Source organism: Parasteatoda tepidariorum, chromosome 2 (assembly GCF_043381705.1).
Source record: "Parasteatoda tepidariorum isolate YZ-2023 chromosome 2, CAS_Ptep_4.0, whole genome shotgun sequence".
NCBI lineage: Eukaryota > Metazoa > Arthropoda > Arachnida > Araneae > Theridiidae > Parasteatoda > Parasteatoda tepidariorum.
Window position 1 is genome coordinate 18,357,934 of NC_092205.1, and position 16,301 is coordinate 18,374,234.

Genomic DNA, 16,301 nt, shown 5'->3' on the forward strand with positions numbered 1-16,301 from the left:
TTAGACATGTTGGAAAACTTCGTATTTCCACAACTAGAAGAGCTTCAGCCACATGTCTTTTTGCAACAAGATGGTGCACCACCTCATTGGGGTATCATCGTTTGTAGTTCTTTCAATGACCATTTTCCAGGAAGACGGATTGGGCGAGGAGGTCCAATTCCTTGGCCACCCAGATCACCTGATATAACGCCGCTGGACTTTTTTATTTGGGGATTTATAAAGGACAATGTTTACAGGAGGATTGTATCGAACATTGATGACCTAAAAGCCAGAATTACAACAGCAATAGCATCTGTGGATGCCGACATACTTGCCGCTACCTGGCGTGAAATTGACTATCGACTTGATATTCTCCGTGCGACGAAGGGGGCACACGTGGAAGTTCATTGACAAGGGTCAAGAAAATTTTTGAGTCTATCTAACCATTTATGTTATTAATTTCAATCTATCTTTATTATTTTATGAGTTATTAAACATCAAAATGGGTCCGGGACTTTATAAACACCCTGTATATTTTTTTAATCTTGTTTCCCTGGTCCGATTCGCTTAATCAATATCACAAGCTGGCAGATATGTGGCATGTTAACTAATTTAGTTAAAAACATTTTATACAAGTTATAAAAGAATTCTTTTGGTTCCACGTGCAAAACTTTCAAAATTGCTTAATTCATGATTTTTAAAATCCCCGTTAAGAACTGAAATATGAAGGGGAAAAATAACATTAGACTGACAAATTAATACTTCAGTGAGAAATAACTTCAGCGTCTCTAATCATCATTAGAGTCTGGAAGAGCAAAGTAGGGATTAAAATTATCAAAAACTAGTTTATTTGAGGATAGAATGCAAAAGCGGTTTTTAGGAAAGTGCGTCCAGTTCCCTTTTAGTACTATTATACATTTAGAATTTTATAGCATGAAATAACTATACATTATTTGGAATTTTATAAAAAGAAAGTATTTGCATTGAATTAAGTAGCAAGAAATAATTCTTACTTAAAAAGTTCCCCCTAATATTTTTTACCCCGCATACAAACATGAAAAGAAAAATAACACACTTCGCTAAACATTCTAAAAGAACGCTCTTTTTGGAAAAGTCTTGCTTCTTTATCATTTGGAGGGGGCTATCTTGTATTTGCCTTAATCCCCCAACCCCCTATAGAACACCAAAAAGAGGGTGGAATACCACTTGACAGTTTTTCCAAGTGGGGGTGGCATTACACGAAGGTCTGAGTCAGCAACTCCCTGTAAGACGTACGATGACGTTAAAATAAATCGCTCTGAAAAATCGATGACAGTTCAGAGAAAACACTTTCAACAGGGTCCTCGAATTTCGAACCATTGAGAAGAATCTTAATTTTTTTTAAATAAAATAAATGCCTTTCATTAAGTTAAAAATTCGAACATTCTTCAAGTGTAATGAATATAACGGAAGGGATGATGCTGATTTTTCATGCATATATTTGGAATTATTTTCTATTCGAGAGTGATGATTCGAACGATTTCTTATTTTATATTGAACCTTTTGATTAATATGTTGCGCCAAAGATCTAATTTGCGAATCTTTCAGCCGTTATAAAAGGGGTTTTGAGAATAAGAAAAAGCTAAGTTTTAACAAAGCAGGCTTGATGCATTTTTTTTTATGATTTATTAACTGGCATAGAAATTGAATTTGTAAAGCAATTGAAAAGAATTGGTCAAAAGAATAAGTTAATGTTATGCTATTAATATCCGTTAATAAGTTTTAAAATGAGTCTAAAAACATAAAAAAATTCTTAAAATGGAAAACTAGTTGCGATTTAAGAAAAACATTGCTATCGAATTTTTGAATAATCTTGTAACTTGCCTTTATCTACTTAAAACAATTATATTTTTTTCTGTGAAAGGAGCTTTCTTCTCGCATTATAATAAATTATGTTATCAATTCAATTTAGTTTATATGATCTGGTGACTTTGAGAGTTAATGATTTCTTAACGTTTTCTTTAAGCGTTTATGATTTTTATAAGCATTTTCTTTCCCTTTTGTAAGAATTGACGATTTGTTATGATTTTTTACACCTAATTTAAGCATTTAAGAAAAAATATAAATAATTTCTCTGCTTTCTTAATGTCTTCTCAAGCAATAATTCTAAGAAGTCAGGTTTGACTCAATCAGTTATTTTTCGAAAATTATCACTATTTTCTTGGTTTCAGATCAGAAAAACTTCCTAAAAAATGCAAGAAAAATTTAACTACATAGTGAACGAGTATTTCAAAAAAGGACTTTAAACGTTTTCTTGAAACTTTTACAGTCAGAGCACAGGCATGCATTACAGCAGAGGATCATTTCGAAGTGTGTTTAGTAGGCCTGTAATAGGCACAAATCTTTTTGAGATTTTAGATCAGTCCGTGAAATTGATAGTCGCGGTTTGTAAAAATAACGTCAAGTCAAAGTTGTTTGAAGTTTAGTAAATGTTTAATGAATTAAATTGTTTACTGCTTCAAACCTTAAATGGCGTATTACATTGAATCACATCTATCACATCTCGCTAAAATCTTACTATGATAAAAATTCAGTACCATAATTGTTTTCAAATCTTTTTTTTTTTTTTGTTTAGATAGTTTACGTAGTTAATCCCGTCACAATGAATTACATCTGTTCCCGTTTAGACTGGTAGGTAGGTACTTTATTTACGTTACGCTAGAGGTGCACAATGGGCTATTGGCGACGGTCTGGGAAACATCCTTGAGGATGATCTGAAAACATGCCATCGCAATTTTGATCCTCTGCAGAGGGGATGGCTCCCCTGCTTTGGTAGCACGACGACCTGCTGCCGAAGTTACACTTTATGGTAGAATAGTTTAATGAGGATCGATAACGTGCACCCTCGGTTCCTACGCAAGCTGATCAAAGTGGTCACCCATCCTCTTACTGACAGCGGGCAGTGATACCCGTTAAGCCAGTTTAGAAAACAAGAGGAATAAATCATGTAATAAGATGCAATTGAGTCGTAACGTTAATACACACATCTGAAACGCTTTTAAAAGTTATGTCTCTCAATGAGTATATTACTCTCCACTCAGTTGATGTGTTCTGTTCTTCAGAGCTCACCCCCCAAAAAAAGGCAATCTCAGTTGCTGGAGAGAAAGTGTTAATCGAAGAACAATCTCCTAATTGTGCTTCTTTCTCCCCCGAAGTCATTCCCAAAATGTTCTCTTACGACTTCCTCGGAAAGTGGTTCTGCTCGAAGAAGTTATTTTGATTATCTAAGGAACGTCTATTATGTTCTATGAAACATTACATAACATGCAGCAAATGGGATGGTAAACAAGTTAAAAGAATATTTAAAAATATTTAAGTAAAATTAGTTCAAAAAATAATGTGTCAAGGTCTATAATGTAAAACGTTAAAAACGTATTTTTACTTATTAATTACTTACTTATTACTACTTATTATAAACTTTTAATTAGAGCTATTTTTAAGCGTAAGAAGATTAAAAATAGGATGAAATACAATAATAATAAAAAATTTTAAGACCAAATAGAGAAAAAAAGAAAGTTCAAATCATTAAGAATGAAAATAAGAATATAATGTATAAGGAAAAAATGAATAAAAATAAAAGAAAATAAGAAAATGAATAAAAAGAATAAAATAAACCTAATAGTGAATAAAAATAAGAAAGAATGAAAACTAATAAGAACAGGATGAATTTTTTTACGCGTTAAAGCACCAGCTGAATTGAATATTTGAATAATTGAACGGAATCCACGTTCCAATGATCTAAATACATGCGAAGTTTCATTTGAATTTCTGTGCAACCTTAGGCGAGTACCACTGAGTAGCGTCAATTTAATTTAGTCAAATTTTTTGCTTCAGTTTTTACTCCAAATTTGTTGTTACAGAAATTCTTCTTGATCTGTGTAATTTGGGAAATCAAAAAATATAGCACATATTTAAAAACCTCCAAAAATACATGGCGCAATAATTCGTAAAGTTCGCAAGGAGGCTAATATTCTAACAGCACAGGGTATGAATAACAAATTTTTATTTAAAAACATTAAAAAAGGGATTTTTAGAGTAGATTCAAGTACAGAAATAAAACGAAGAGTTAAAAACAGAAACAGCAAAAATAACAATTTAAACAGTCCTTTAACAATGTCAAAAACCTTTTTGTTGCTCTAAAACCCATGAAAAAAACCGATCAGCGAAGAGATAATGTCCAGCAATACTTCTAAAAAAAAGAGTAAATTCTTTATATCCAACTAAAGGAAGAGGAAAAAAAAACTTTTTCTTACCGTGTAAAGCTTTTAGATAGGCTTTACCAGCGGATATAAGTTGTCTGGCACATGGGTTGAATTTCTCTAAAATATTCTGAAATAAAAGAAACATTCGATTAGAAAAGTCATTATTTGAAAAGGAATAACGGTTAACATTTTTTTATAACTACAAACCATTACAATTTAGTTATGTTAGCTACATGGAAGTTAAGTCGTTATAGTTCAATTAGAATTGGATATTATTATAACGTTCAATTATATTTTTTCAGTAAATTTTCTGATTCATTTTTGGCAATCATTAAAAAAAAAGAAACATTTTGATTTCCTGCCAATTCAAAAAGTGTGATTATGGCTAATTATATCTTAGAAGCGAATTATTGAGCATAATTTAGATCAGCGGAATTAAAATGAAGAAAAATCGTAACTATTAGAGCCAAGATATGGCCTCACATAAAAAGGGAAGAATACTTTTTTTTAAAAAAACATCTTCATCCTCAGCTAACTTAGAAAGTAAATAAATGTCTTTAAAATCTGACCAAAATTAAAGAAAACTCTAAGAAGTATTAAATTTAGTTCCGTAAATCTGAAGTATTTATAACCGTTGTAGAAAAGACGGGCCAATTACGAATTTACAACTACCAATGTTCATCTCAGTAGCCAAAACTCAATCCAGAAGACAAGGGAACTGGATCAAGTATTAGAAGAAATTTGCTTTCAAAGAGAACTTTTTGATGGAGCTAACCCGCATTTGAGCAACATGGAGGGGAAAACCGCGAAAACCTCCCATGGTTAGCCTGACTGCAAGGGGACTCTAACCCATGATCGGTCTACCATACAAAGAATACGAAAAGATAAAAAAGAAAGAAAAAAACAACCATCCTGAATAACTTTTAATCTAATGATCGAATCTTCGCGTGCTGGGATTTAATGGTTCTAGAGGCTGACCTCAAATATGGTAATTAACTTATGATATTTTAAGTTACAAAATCAGGGACAAAAACATATTTTCTATGAGTAAACAAATATTTTTCGATGGTTTGGAATTTCTCTACCACAAAATATGGGGAGTGGCCACAATCGGAAAATATGGTCGCAATAGTTTGGACGAATCGAGAAAATATTGCTATCAAATTTGTTTAGTAGAGATAATTCCATGAAAAAATAATTTTAATAATAAGCATTTTTATTATTTTACTTTAATTTAAATTAAAAATTTTACTTTAAAAAATTTTGTATTGTAAGGTTTAATTTTTTTACATAATTTCAAAGCATTTAGTTTCAATTGCAATTTGAGGGAAATCGGTAGCATAGTACCTGAGAAATCAAATTTCAAAGATACGATTTTTTTAAATCATTCTTATTCTTAATTTAATATTTCTTTATCGTCTTTTTTATTATTATTTATTTTTTATTTTGTTACTTCTGTAGCAGTCATGACAAAGAGGAGGTCAATTATACGAGGTTTGTTTCTTTGTATCAGATGTTAGTAATAGCCAAATACTTTTTCTAATTGTTTCTAATTCTTCTTAAATATAGTTGCTCTGAGCCGATTCTACTTTGTATTAATAATCTGCAATACATAAAGGAAAGAGCACAAATTGTCCGAGATAATTCCCAGACAAAATCAACCGATTTAAGGAAACCTAATACTGGTAATTCTTAAGAGGCTCATAATCATATATAACGGTGACCATTTGACCTATCCCAAATATTCTTGTTCCCTGATAGGAGGGCGTTAATTCCAATTACTCCAGGAACGCGATCCTGACACTTTTCCGGAGGCTTTACAATGTCTCTCATAATTAAGGTAAATTGGTAGATTTTCCTTTCAAAGGCCGGCATTTAAAAGATAGGATTAAGTTTTAATCGCAGTTTCAGATAAACAAAACCGTTGACTTTGTTGTTGAACATGAAGAATTGGTTCCGAAGTTTAACAATGAAAAATGATTGAGCTAAATTAAGAAAATCTGTTATTTAAGAGTAGGATTTATTGAGGAAAAAAAAATGAGAGGAAAACATGCTAAAGAAATAAAGTTTATCTTTAAACTTATGAAAGCGTGAAAATGCTTATTCAGTGTCATCTATCCTTGCCAGCTTTAATTTTAGGTATGATTTTTTGATATTCATTTTCTCAATATAGTGAATCAAAAGTAGTGCTTCATATTTTTTAGAACTTCTGTAAATTTTTTGTTAGCAACAATAATTTTACCAAAAATAAAATGACGTCAAATAAAATTTCCGACCACAAAATTACCTAAAATAATTTCACCAAGAATAAAATTTCATAAAATAGTTTTGTACACAATAAAATTACCTAAAATAATTTTACCGCCAAAAAAATTTGCCGAAAATAGTTTTACCAACAATAAAATCACCTAAAATAATTTTACCAACAAAAAAATTATCTAAAATAATTTTACCAACAATAAAATCACCTAAAATAATTTTACCAACAATAAAATCACAAAAAATAGTTTTACCAACAATAAAATTATCGAAAATAATTTTGCTAACAATAAAATTACATAAAATAATTTTACCAACAATAAAATTTCCCACAATAAAATTACGCGATTAAATAAATTAATACTGTACATTTTTCTGTTTTTAGATTTTTTTTTTAACACGCTTTTACTTTTGTTCAAACTGAAAAAATAGATGACTTAACGTAAATAAAACAAAAGCAAATAAATTTATCAAGAATCTAAAAACAGGTAAATATAAAATTAAACTACCTTTCAAAAAAATTATAAAACGAAACAAGCAGTCTTAATTTTTTTTTAAAAATGTTTTAACACGAATAAAATTATGCGAGTTTTAAAAATCCATGGAGCAAAATATGAGTTAATTAATGTTAAGCTGCCGCTAGTATATCATTATTTTTAAAAAAAGTTTCAAATCGATTTGCGTTGAAACTTACAATTTGTACATAACAGAATTTCTTTTAAACTTAGAATTTTCAGAGTACTGTCTTCTGAGTAATACCCTCCAATTACGGTTCCAAAATTCCTAACGAAATCTTTATTTCTTCAGGTGGCTTACAATATTTATCTAAAAGGGATAATTACCCGTGAAGTGTGAAGTCTTATTGCAAAAATGTCTTTTTCTAGGGCTTAATACTGGTTTGTTTTTCCTTCAATTGTTGTTTAGTTTGTTTCGAAAAGAACAATCTTTGCCTCCTCCCATTAATCGAAATAACGACAGAAGTTCTAGAACTTTTATACCAGTCACAGTTGGTCGAGTTCGGGGACCATTAAAGAAATCGTCTGTTGCATTTTTTGGATTGTAAATAAAACTTTTGCATCGTTTTTCAAAGTACGAACTAATATTTTATACCACTTCCTCTAAAATGAACAGTCATCAACATCTACAAAAATGTTTTTGCAAAAAGATTCCTTCTGGGAAATACTTTTGCTTCGATTTAAACATTCTGCCCCCTTCATTATATTTGCTATAAACCATTATTCTTTTTATCTAAAAAATACTCAAATGCAGTTAAAGGTTTTTTAAAGTAAACGAAACCGCTATTTTAAATCACGGAATTATATAGAATTTAAATACAAAAATGTAATATCTTTTACTTTAATAATTCGTTATATCTTTTAGGTTAACAATTGCGTTAACTATTCGGTTAAACTACTTCGATACCAGTAGTAATACTCCAGAAATTAAACATTTAACGATTTTGCTGCAAACCCCACTTCGATATGTATTTTTCCTTAAATTCCTTCACATTTGCGTATTATTTTTTTAAGCAAAAGCCATTCTCTTTAACTTAAAATATTTTAAATTGTTATAAGATCTTGGTCTCCATACTTCCAATAACTTATGCTTATCAAATAAATCTGCAGAGCTAAATGCTTCTTTCCGCACAGCGTACATTACGTTGTAAAATGTGCAAGATTGTAGATGGTGTTCTGAAAGGACTACCTTTTATACATATTTTTGGAATCCTTGTCAAAAATGGAGAAAGAGCATCATTTGGGGGATCGCTAATAATTATGGAAAAAAACAAAAACACAATCAAAATCTAAATCTCATTTACGAAACACAATAGATGAAAGATTCGAACTTGAAGTTGTTCCTGATAATCTTCTAAAATCATTTTTGTTTCTTCCCGAAATTAAACAGGTTTTGGTATTTCATGCATCCGTCTTCAACAGTCAGATTTCATTAGCGTTTTATTATATACTAGTGGGCTGCGTCCCCTGCTCGTTAACGCTCGTCAACCCCCGAAAATTGCTACGCAATCTTATATGGTTTACTTCGCAAACCAAGCTCGCTTCGCTCGCTTAGGTACATTGCAAATGCACAAAATTCTAAGAATTCAAAACAATCATTCAAATCCATATAACAACCTTTTTTTTTAAAAAAATTACATCTTTTTAGTAAATACTAAGTCATTAAAATAAATTTTAAATTCAAATAAATGACGTGTAATTCGTTAAACCTTTTAGAAATGTGCTATAGTATAAAATTTCTAAAACTGATATCTCTTTAAAAAGGTTAAAATTTTGGCTACAATTAAGTCTATTAAAAAGTGAAATAGGTGAATTACAATGGAAAAACCTGCATAAACAAATAAATTCTAGTAAAACAAATAAATTCGTGATATAAATCAAAAATCGTCAGATAAATTCGTAATATATAAATTCGTGAAAAAAAGCGCTTTCGACAAAATACTAAAATAAAGATCTATCGACAAAGACTACTCACTTCTGCCTAGCTTTCAGTTTACGTTTTTAAAAGCGCTATATGTTGAGCCATCTCAGCTAGATTTGGCATGTGACATTTTTAGCGGCAATCATTGGTCGATTTTCTAGCGTTGCCATTCGGGGAGTTGTAATGAGGCATTTTTTTGTCGCCGTGTAAGAGAAATATATATATAGATACCTTTTATGCATATTATGTATACTTTTTTATTTTCGTTTTTGAAACGGATCCTAAAAATATTAATTGAGAGCAGTTTTTTTATTACTACTTTACTAATAAACCATTTGATTTTGATAACATTTCAAATGTCTTCAGTTTTGGTAAATAAATGGACACGAGTTTTATTTAAAAAAAACATTAAATTTTTCAATTCCCAAATTTAAATGCCATAATTTATAAAATTTACAGGGTTTTCTTTAATACTTTTTTGGGGATTAAGTTGAGCATTTAGTGAATTCAAGTTGGAAATAATGTCATAATGACCAGTATCAGTTATACTACGCCAGACGAGAATGATAAACGGTGTTCTAAACTTAATCTGACAAAAAAGGAGAAAAATATTCGCATAAGCAATATGTGATCCTGAAACACCATCTTTTAAGGTAAGAAACTCTTGCCAACATTATAATTTTATTTTTCTTGCTCGTGAAAAATATGTTTGAAAAGTTATATTTTCGGCAGAGAAACTATTTGATGTCCTGTCCTGATTTATGATTTTTTAAGAGACAACATTTAGTTGATTTTCATTTTTTCCTGTTTGTCAAAATGTTCTTTATTATTATCTTTTTGGGAGTTGTATTTTTTCGAACATTTTTTATCTGCAGGTTAAAGAATTCTTATTTGTACAAAAATATGTCCCAAAAATTTGCATATTTCCTATTTTCAGTCCATCCCACAATTTAAACACATTAACATAACAATTTGTGAACGTTCTGTTTTTTATAACTTTCGAACTTGGGTAATATTAACAATAATTGCTTCGAGACAAACTGTCACAATTTTTGATTTATATCCAATGACTGAGTAATGATAAAAAGCAATTTCCCTGAGTTAAAGGAATACTGCTATCCAGATCACCATCTGTAAGAACAGGTGCACATGGAAGATGAGTCAATACAGCTGATGTTAGAGTTAAAAAGACTGTGGAACAACTTAACAACTGCAGGTTTGCCTCGTTATGATTTCTGAGAAAATAACGTTAACAAAAATAGATTTTGGAAAGATTTCCGTGTGTCGATGAACGCTTATAATATTAAATATTTTCATTTATATTCGTTTAATTAAAAAAACTTTATTTGCACTGGCCAAATGATATTAAGTAATTCTTGCATTTTTAAAAAATTAAAAATAGGATGATCCTTAAAGTGATAAAATATGCAAAAAGTAAAATTATCATTAACCTTTTGCTTAAGGCAGGAACAACCTTTGGACTATATGTGATGGTACAACATGGTACACCGTAAGCAAAGGGTTAAGAGTTAGAAATTTTCAACCACAGTCCTCACCAAAATATTCGGACCCTATTTTCCAGACTTATGGCTACCCCCACATTTTGAATGCCGAGAATCCAAATCCGTCAAAGAAATGTTTTATTCGAAGAAAAAACGTTTTTTGTTACGTATAATTTCATAACTTAAAATATCGTCTGAACAAATTATTAATACGCATATTTAAGCTCAGATCTCGAACCATTAAGATTGCATCTTAGTATGTATAATTTCATAACTTAAAATATCGTCTGAACAAATTATCAATAGGCATATTTAAGCTCAGATCTCGAACCATTTCGATTGCATCTTAGTATGTATAGTTTCATAACCTAAAATATCGTCTGAACAAATTATTAATAAGCATATTTAAGCTCATATCTCGAACCATTTAGATTGCATCTTAGTATGTATAATTTCATAACCTAAAATATCGTCTGAACAAATTATTAATAGGCATATTTAAGCTCAGATCTCGAACCATTAAGATTGCATCTTAGTATGTATAATTTCATAACCTAAAATATCGTCTGAACAATTATTAATAAGAATATTTAAGATCAGATCTCGAACTATTTAGATTGCATCTTAGTATGTATAATCTCATAACCTAAAATATCGTCGGAACAAATTATTAATAAGCATATTTAAGCTCAGATCTCGAACCATTAAGATTGCATCTTGGTATGTATAATCCGATTATTTGATCAAAAGTTATTCAGCTCTTATTTTGTGTCCTGTTCTTGTCCATCTTCTCTGGTCACTGTCAAGAATCACATAGCCGTATGGTAAATGTCCGAAATGTATGCTAGATCTGATTTGATATTAATTTATTCTCCAATATGTGAACATTTATTTGATATTTTAATACCCGATTAAGATAGAATAGGAAAACATTAGTGTTGGAAATAACGGACAAGAGTAGGGATAATAAGCGGTATTCTTTACACTACTTTTTTTTAAAATTAAAAATCTTTCCACGATATACCATTGACCATCATTCCTTACACCTCGTTACACATTCCTTATACATTTTAGTAAAGTGCCATTGCCCGGTATTCCCTACCCTGAGGTTTCCTTTTTTAAAGGGCTACGGTCCAGGATTCTATAAACTTAACTTTTATAAACTATCTAAATAGAATGCTTAGACATCGAATAAATATCAAAGAATAAATTGATATCAAATAATTCGGACATTCAACAAAGCGACAATGGGATTGTTGACATTCATCAGTGAAAGTCAACATTCTCCGAATTTCGATTTATATAACAGATATTAAAAAAAACATATATCATTTATAAATAACTGATATATGATTGTATAGCTGTAGATGAATAATTTAACAATAACTTGTAAGTAGATATATTTTCTTATTTGCTATTTTGTAACGCATGCGCTCTGAAACTCTTGCTAACTGGTATATTTTGTCTGCTTGTCAGCTGGATTAGCGATTTCGTATAGCGTGTTTACCTTAGAATTCAATCGTCGAATTCTTCGATGTTTTATTTTATTTTTATTACTTTAGCTTTTATGTGAGATTCAGGACGCATGGTTCCTTTTTCCAACTATTATGGAAATTCAAATATGTTCTAGGTCTGTTTTTATTTTAAAGTTTTTAATAAATACTTTATTTTCGCAATCAGTTTTATTTCATTATTCAATGGCTCATGTTAATTTAATTCATGTTAGTTTCCCCCCACAATAATAGATATAAATAATTGATTATATAAAACATTTAATGTCCTCAGCAATATTTGACATTAGCTTTTAATAGAATTAAATTTAAATTTGTCCAAAAAAATTCTAATTAAAATTGTTATTTTCTTAAAAAAATTGTATAGAAATTATTTTTTTTTAATTTTTCGTAGAAAAAATAAAGAATTAAAGCTAAAAAATATTTCATTCAGTTATTTTTTTTTTTAGAAGTTCAGCGAAATATTGTTTTAAAAAGAGAAAAAAAAATATGAAAAACTGATAAGAGAAAAAAAATTCAAATATTAGTAGAATCTTATCAATGAAAAAATTTAACGAAGTCTTCTCATTTTTCTAAATTTTCAATACAAAAGCATAACTTTTTCACCGCGTAAAAGAAAATTAATAGTATTATTTTTCAAATTATAAAATAAATTTAAAATTTAAATTTAAAATTTAAATTTTTTTCTCCTTGAACCTCCATAAAAATTAAATATTTGGAAATTAAGACTATGCTTAGACAATTTCTAAGCAGAATATGAAAAAACTCAAAAGTTACGTTCCAAGCTTAAATATTTGAACAATACAATTTTTTTTTCTATTATAGCAAAACGAAAACAAAAAGAAAAGGATGAAAAAATTCATGAAAAAGAACAAAATAATTACAAGATTTTGATTAAGAAAAAGTGATTTCGTGCAGCTATTGTTAAAGTAAAAGAGAGAATTTCGATAGGGTTTCTCACGAAAATTCCAAGAAAGGTTTCTCAAATAGTGTTTGTGGCTTCGGGCTTATCAAAGAATCTAATTATGTAACTTTATTCAGTTAATTAGATTGCTTTGAAGCTTACATCTGGAAACATCACGCTATTTATCCGTAATGCGAATTTACAAAATAAAACAAGTGTTTAACCGCTGTTAAATTTGATATGAACTCAAGTCATATCCAGCTTAATTTCCTTAACACTTTAACATAGGCGTGTAAAATAGAGAAAATGGGCTTTTAAACGAAAGTTTATTAAATAAAGCGGCAATTCGTAAGGAAGTTAACAAATCTTTTCTCTGTTATGGAATAATAAATAGAAAACAATTCTTTAGCTATCAGAATTTCAAATAAATTCGTACTTGAGAATTTGTAGAAATTATTTTTGGAATTTCAAACACAAACGTACTATTGTTGTTTATAATTTGTTTCTTAAATATTGTTTTCTTGTGTATCATTTCATTGTAAAACAACATTTTTAATCAGAAAAATGAACAATCCATGAGCAAACGATTCTATAAAGGACATATTTTCAGAATTCTTTAAATGCCTAATTTTGAGCGAAATATATTCGAAAAAATTATATAACCCATACAGAAAAAGAATTCTTCAAATTGTTAATTTCAATGTTTGAATAACTCTAGATATCTCGGGAACTTATAAAGCAGGATGAAACTTTTCTGCACACAATGTCGTTCGTCCAAAAATAAGCGAAATATATTCGAAACTAAGTTACATCCATGCAGAAAAATAATTTTGAAAAATTATATTCCCTAACTTACTTTCATTTTTAAAAAAAAATCTGAACGAAATTAAATCGTAAGGTAGAGTAATTTTTTATTAGCTTTAAATTATGTACTTTTAAGTATTTAAGTACAACATTTAGATGAAATTGGTTGAAAAGTCCTCTATCGAATTATATAATTTCCAAACGGGTTGTATTTCTCGACTTTTTAATCTAGATATTCATTCGACCAATTTCATAAATTTTTTTAGGGTAAAAAAATATATTAAAATGGTGTAGAAATTTGTATATTTCACAATTCAGCATATTTTTTAATTGTTGATTATTAAAAGTAAAAAAGTAAGTAAAAAATGTATAATTATTAAAAAAGAATTTCACAGTTAGAATAGTGTGAAAATTTTTTCGATTCTCATATATAGTATTCGAGCTAAGGCGATAAAGCAAAAACTGAAATTAACAATAATGGGCTCAAACTTTTTGACCTTTCTCCAGACTAAACTATTGAGAACATATAATTTTATACCCCCTATTTTGATAGAGAAAAATCCGAAACAATAAAACTCTGCATTTTTTAGACAAAATTCGTTTTTTTCTTCAAATTTTATAACTTAAGTTAGCACAAATTAGTAAGCATATTCAATCGGTTAAACTATTAAGAAAGATTACTTAAGTACTTAAAGTCCCATCGTTAGAACAAAAGTATATCCAGTTAATAGTTTCTGTTTATTTTAAAATTGTCAGATTTATTAAAAATAAAATAAAAATTTTCAGATTTTATTAGTTACTTATCAGCAATTTAAACACAGCGTATTTTCCTCCTAAAGAAATTGAATGGTTTACTAAAGCTAAAAATCTTAACAAAAAGTATTAAAAAATAATTTCTTTGGCAAATATTATAAGTTACGACGGATTCCAAATTTACTGATCAAATTTTGTAAATTTATTTCTAATATTATTTACAAAAATTATGTACGCAAATTTTGCACCATTCAATGCACTGGCCATAACTTTTCTCTTCTTGCAATTTTAATATTCTTTCCTTTGATTTTCATGCAATGAAAGTGATAGAAAGGGTTTAATTTTTTTATTCTTTTTTTTCATTCTTTTCTTCTTTTTTTTTAGTATTATTAAAAATTTGGCTCCATATTTTTTTTTTATATATAATTCTTCGAAAATTCCGATTTTTGTTTCCAGGATATAAGCAAATAAATACTTGTATACAAATAATAAAATCTGACCCAATAAAATTTAACAAGCAGTATTTAAGCGGTTACCGGAAGAAAAAAATGTTATCAGTCTGAGGCGATGACAACTGAAGTGCGTTTATAAACAACCAATTAAAGCATTTGTTTCTAATGCTTTTCAGATGGTGAGTCACCCTTAAAACTGAAACTCCCGAACATCCCATCAAGAAGGTCAATGTACCGAATGATAAGGAATGGAATTTTAATCTAAGTAATTGGCATGTTTGTAATTAGATAATTAACTCATGTGACAGCATTGCAAAACACTTCAAGTTTTGACAACTTGGGAACTCCAACAAGAAAGAACTTTTTTGTTTACTATCGCATTGAAGCACTTAATAGTATAATTTTATTTTATATAAAGGCATTTTTTTTTTTAGTAATCATCAATTGTAGCAGGCATGTCTAACCTTTTTTCCAAGACCAGCGGTCCGAAGTAGAGCGCTACAAGTAGCTAAACTACTGTAGTCGCTACTTTTTTCCGTAGTTTGTAGTGTACTGCGCTATTTTTAAAAAAAGTAGTGTATTGAGTAGTGCGATACAGAAAAAAAAGTAGTTTGTAGAGATTCCTGGCAACTACTTTTAACGTTAGTTAAATAAAGAAACAAAGTTCTAACGCGAAAAATGTTTCGAATTTGATTGGTGCAAATCTTTTGCGGGCCCGTCAACGTACGCAATGAGAATGCCTCTGTGGCTGAGCGTAAATAACATCTACTTCTGATGCTTAGAAAAATCGGTGTGAAATCAATCGAATTGTTCCTGAGAAATCAAATTTTAAATATATGACTTTTTTAAAATTCGATTTCACAGAAACAATAAAGTACGCTTTTGTGTCTGATTTCGTAACTATAATATAATTATAGTTACGAAATTACTATAATTTCGTAATATCGTCGGCATTAACTAATTAGCATATTTGCGGTTACCCCCTCAAATCATTAAGATCGAGTTCTAGAACGTGAAGATCCGAACATGAGATCAAAAGTTATTCAGCGTGGTCCGTTTTTTGTTTTTCGCTCAGTACTTTATATCTTGGAGGATATAAAAAAGCGTCGATCACTTAAATCACAAATATTTGTTAATTTCCTAGTATTTCTCAAATTATTGTCGAGAAAACCATAGATTTTGAAAGTTAAAAGAACAAATTCGTAAAACGTGCTTTAGAATGAAAAAAAAAACTATTTCATGTAAACATGAATTGAAACTTCTTAATATCTCTTCATATTTTACCAAATCAATTTTTTATTCAAAATCATTTTGAATGTTAGTGAAAATTAAATTCTCCTGAAAAAAAATATCTTCTAAAAGTAGCAAAGTAGTGACTGCATTTCAATTAGTTTGTAGTCGCTACAATAAAAAAAGTATTTGTAGTTAACTACAATTGTAATAAGGCACTTGTCGTTGTA

The 16,301-nt window shown here is 29.2% G+C and overlaps 1 protein-coding gene across 1 annotated transcript in view; it reads right to left on the bottom strand.

The window, feature by feature from the left end:
- Positions 1–16,301, bottom strand: part of LOC107437211 (BAR/IMD domain-containing adapter protein 2) — a 114,027-nt gene that overhangs the window by 85,770 nt on the left and 11,956 nt on the right. The window contains exon 2 of the mRNA XM_043043135.2: positions 4,272–4,347. Within this exon, the coding sequence (XP_042899069.1) occupies positions 4,272–4,347 (76 nt within the window). The remainder of the gene's footprint in view (positions 1–4,271; positions 4,348–16,301) is intronic.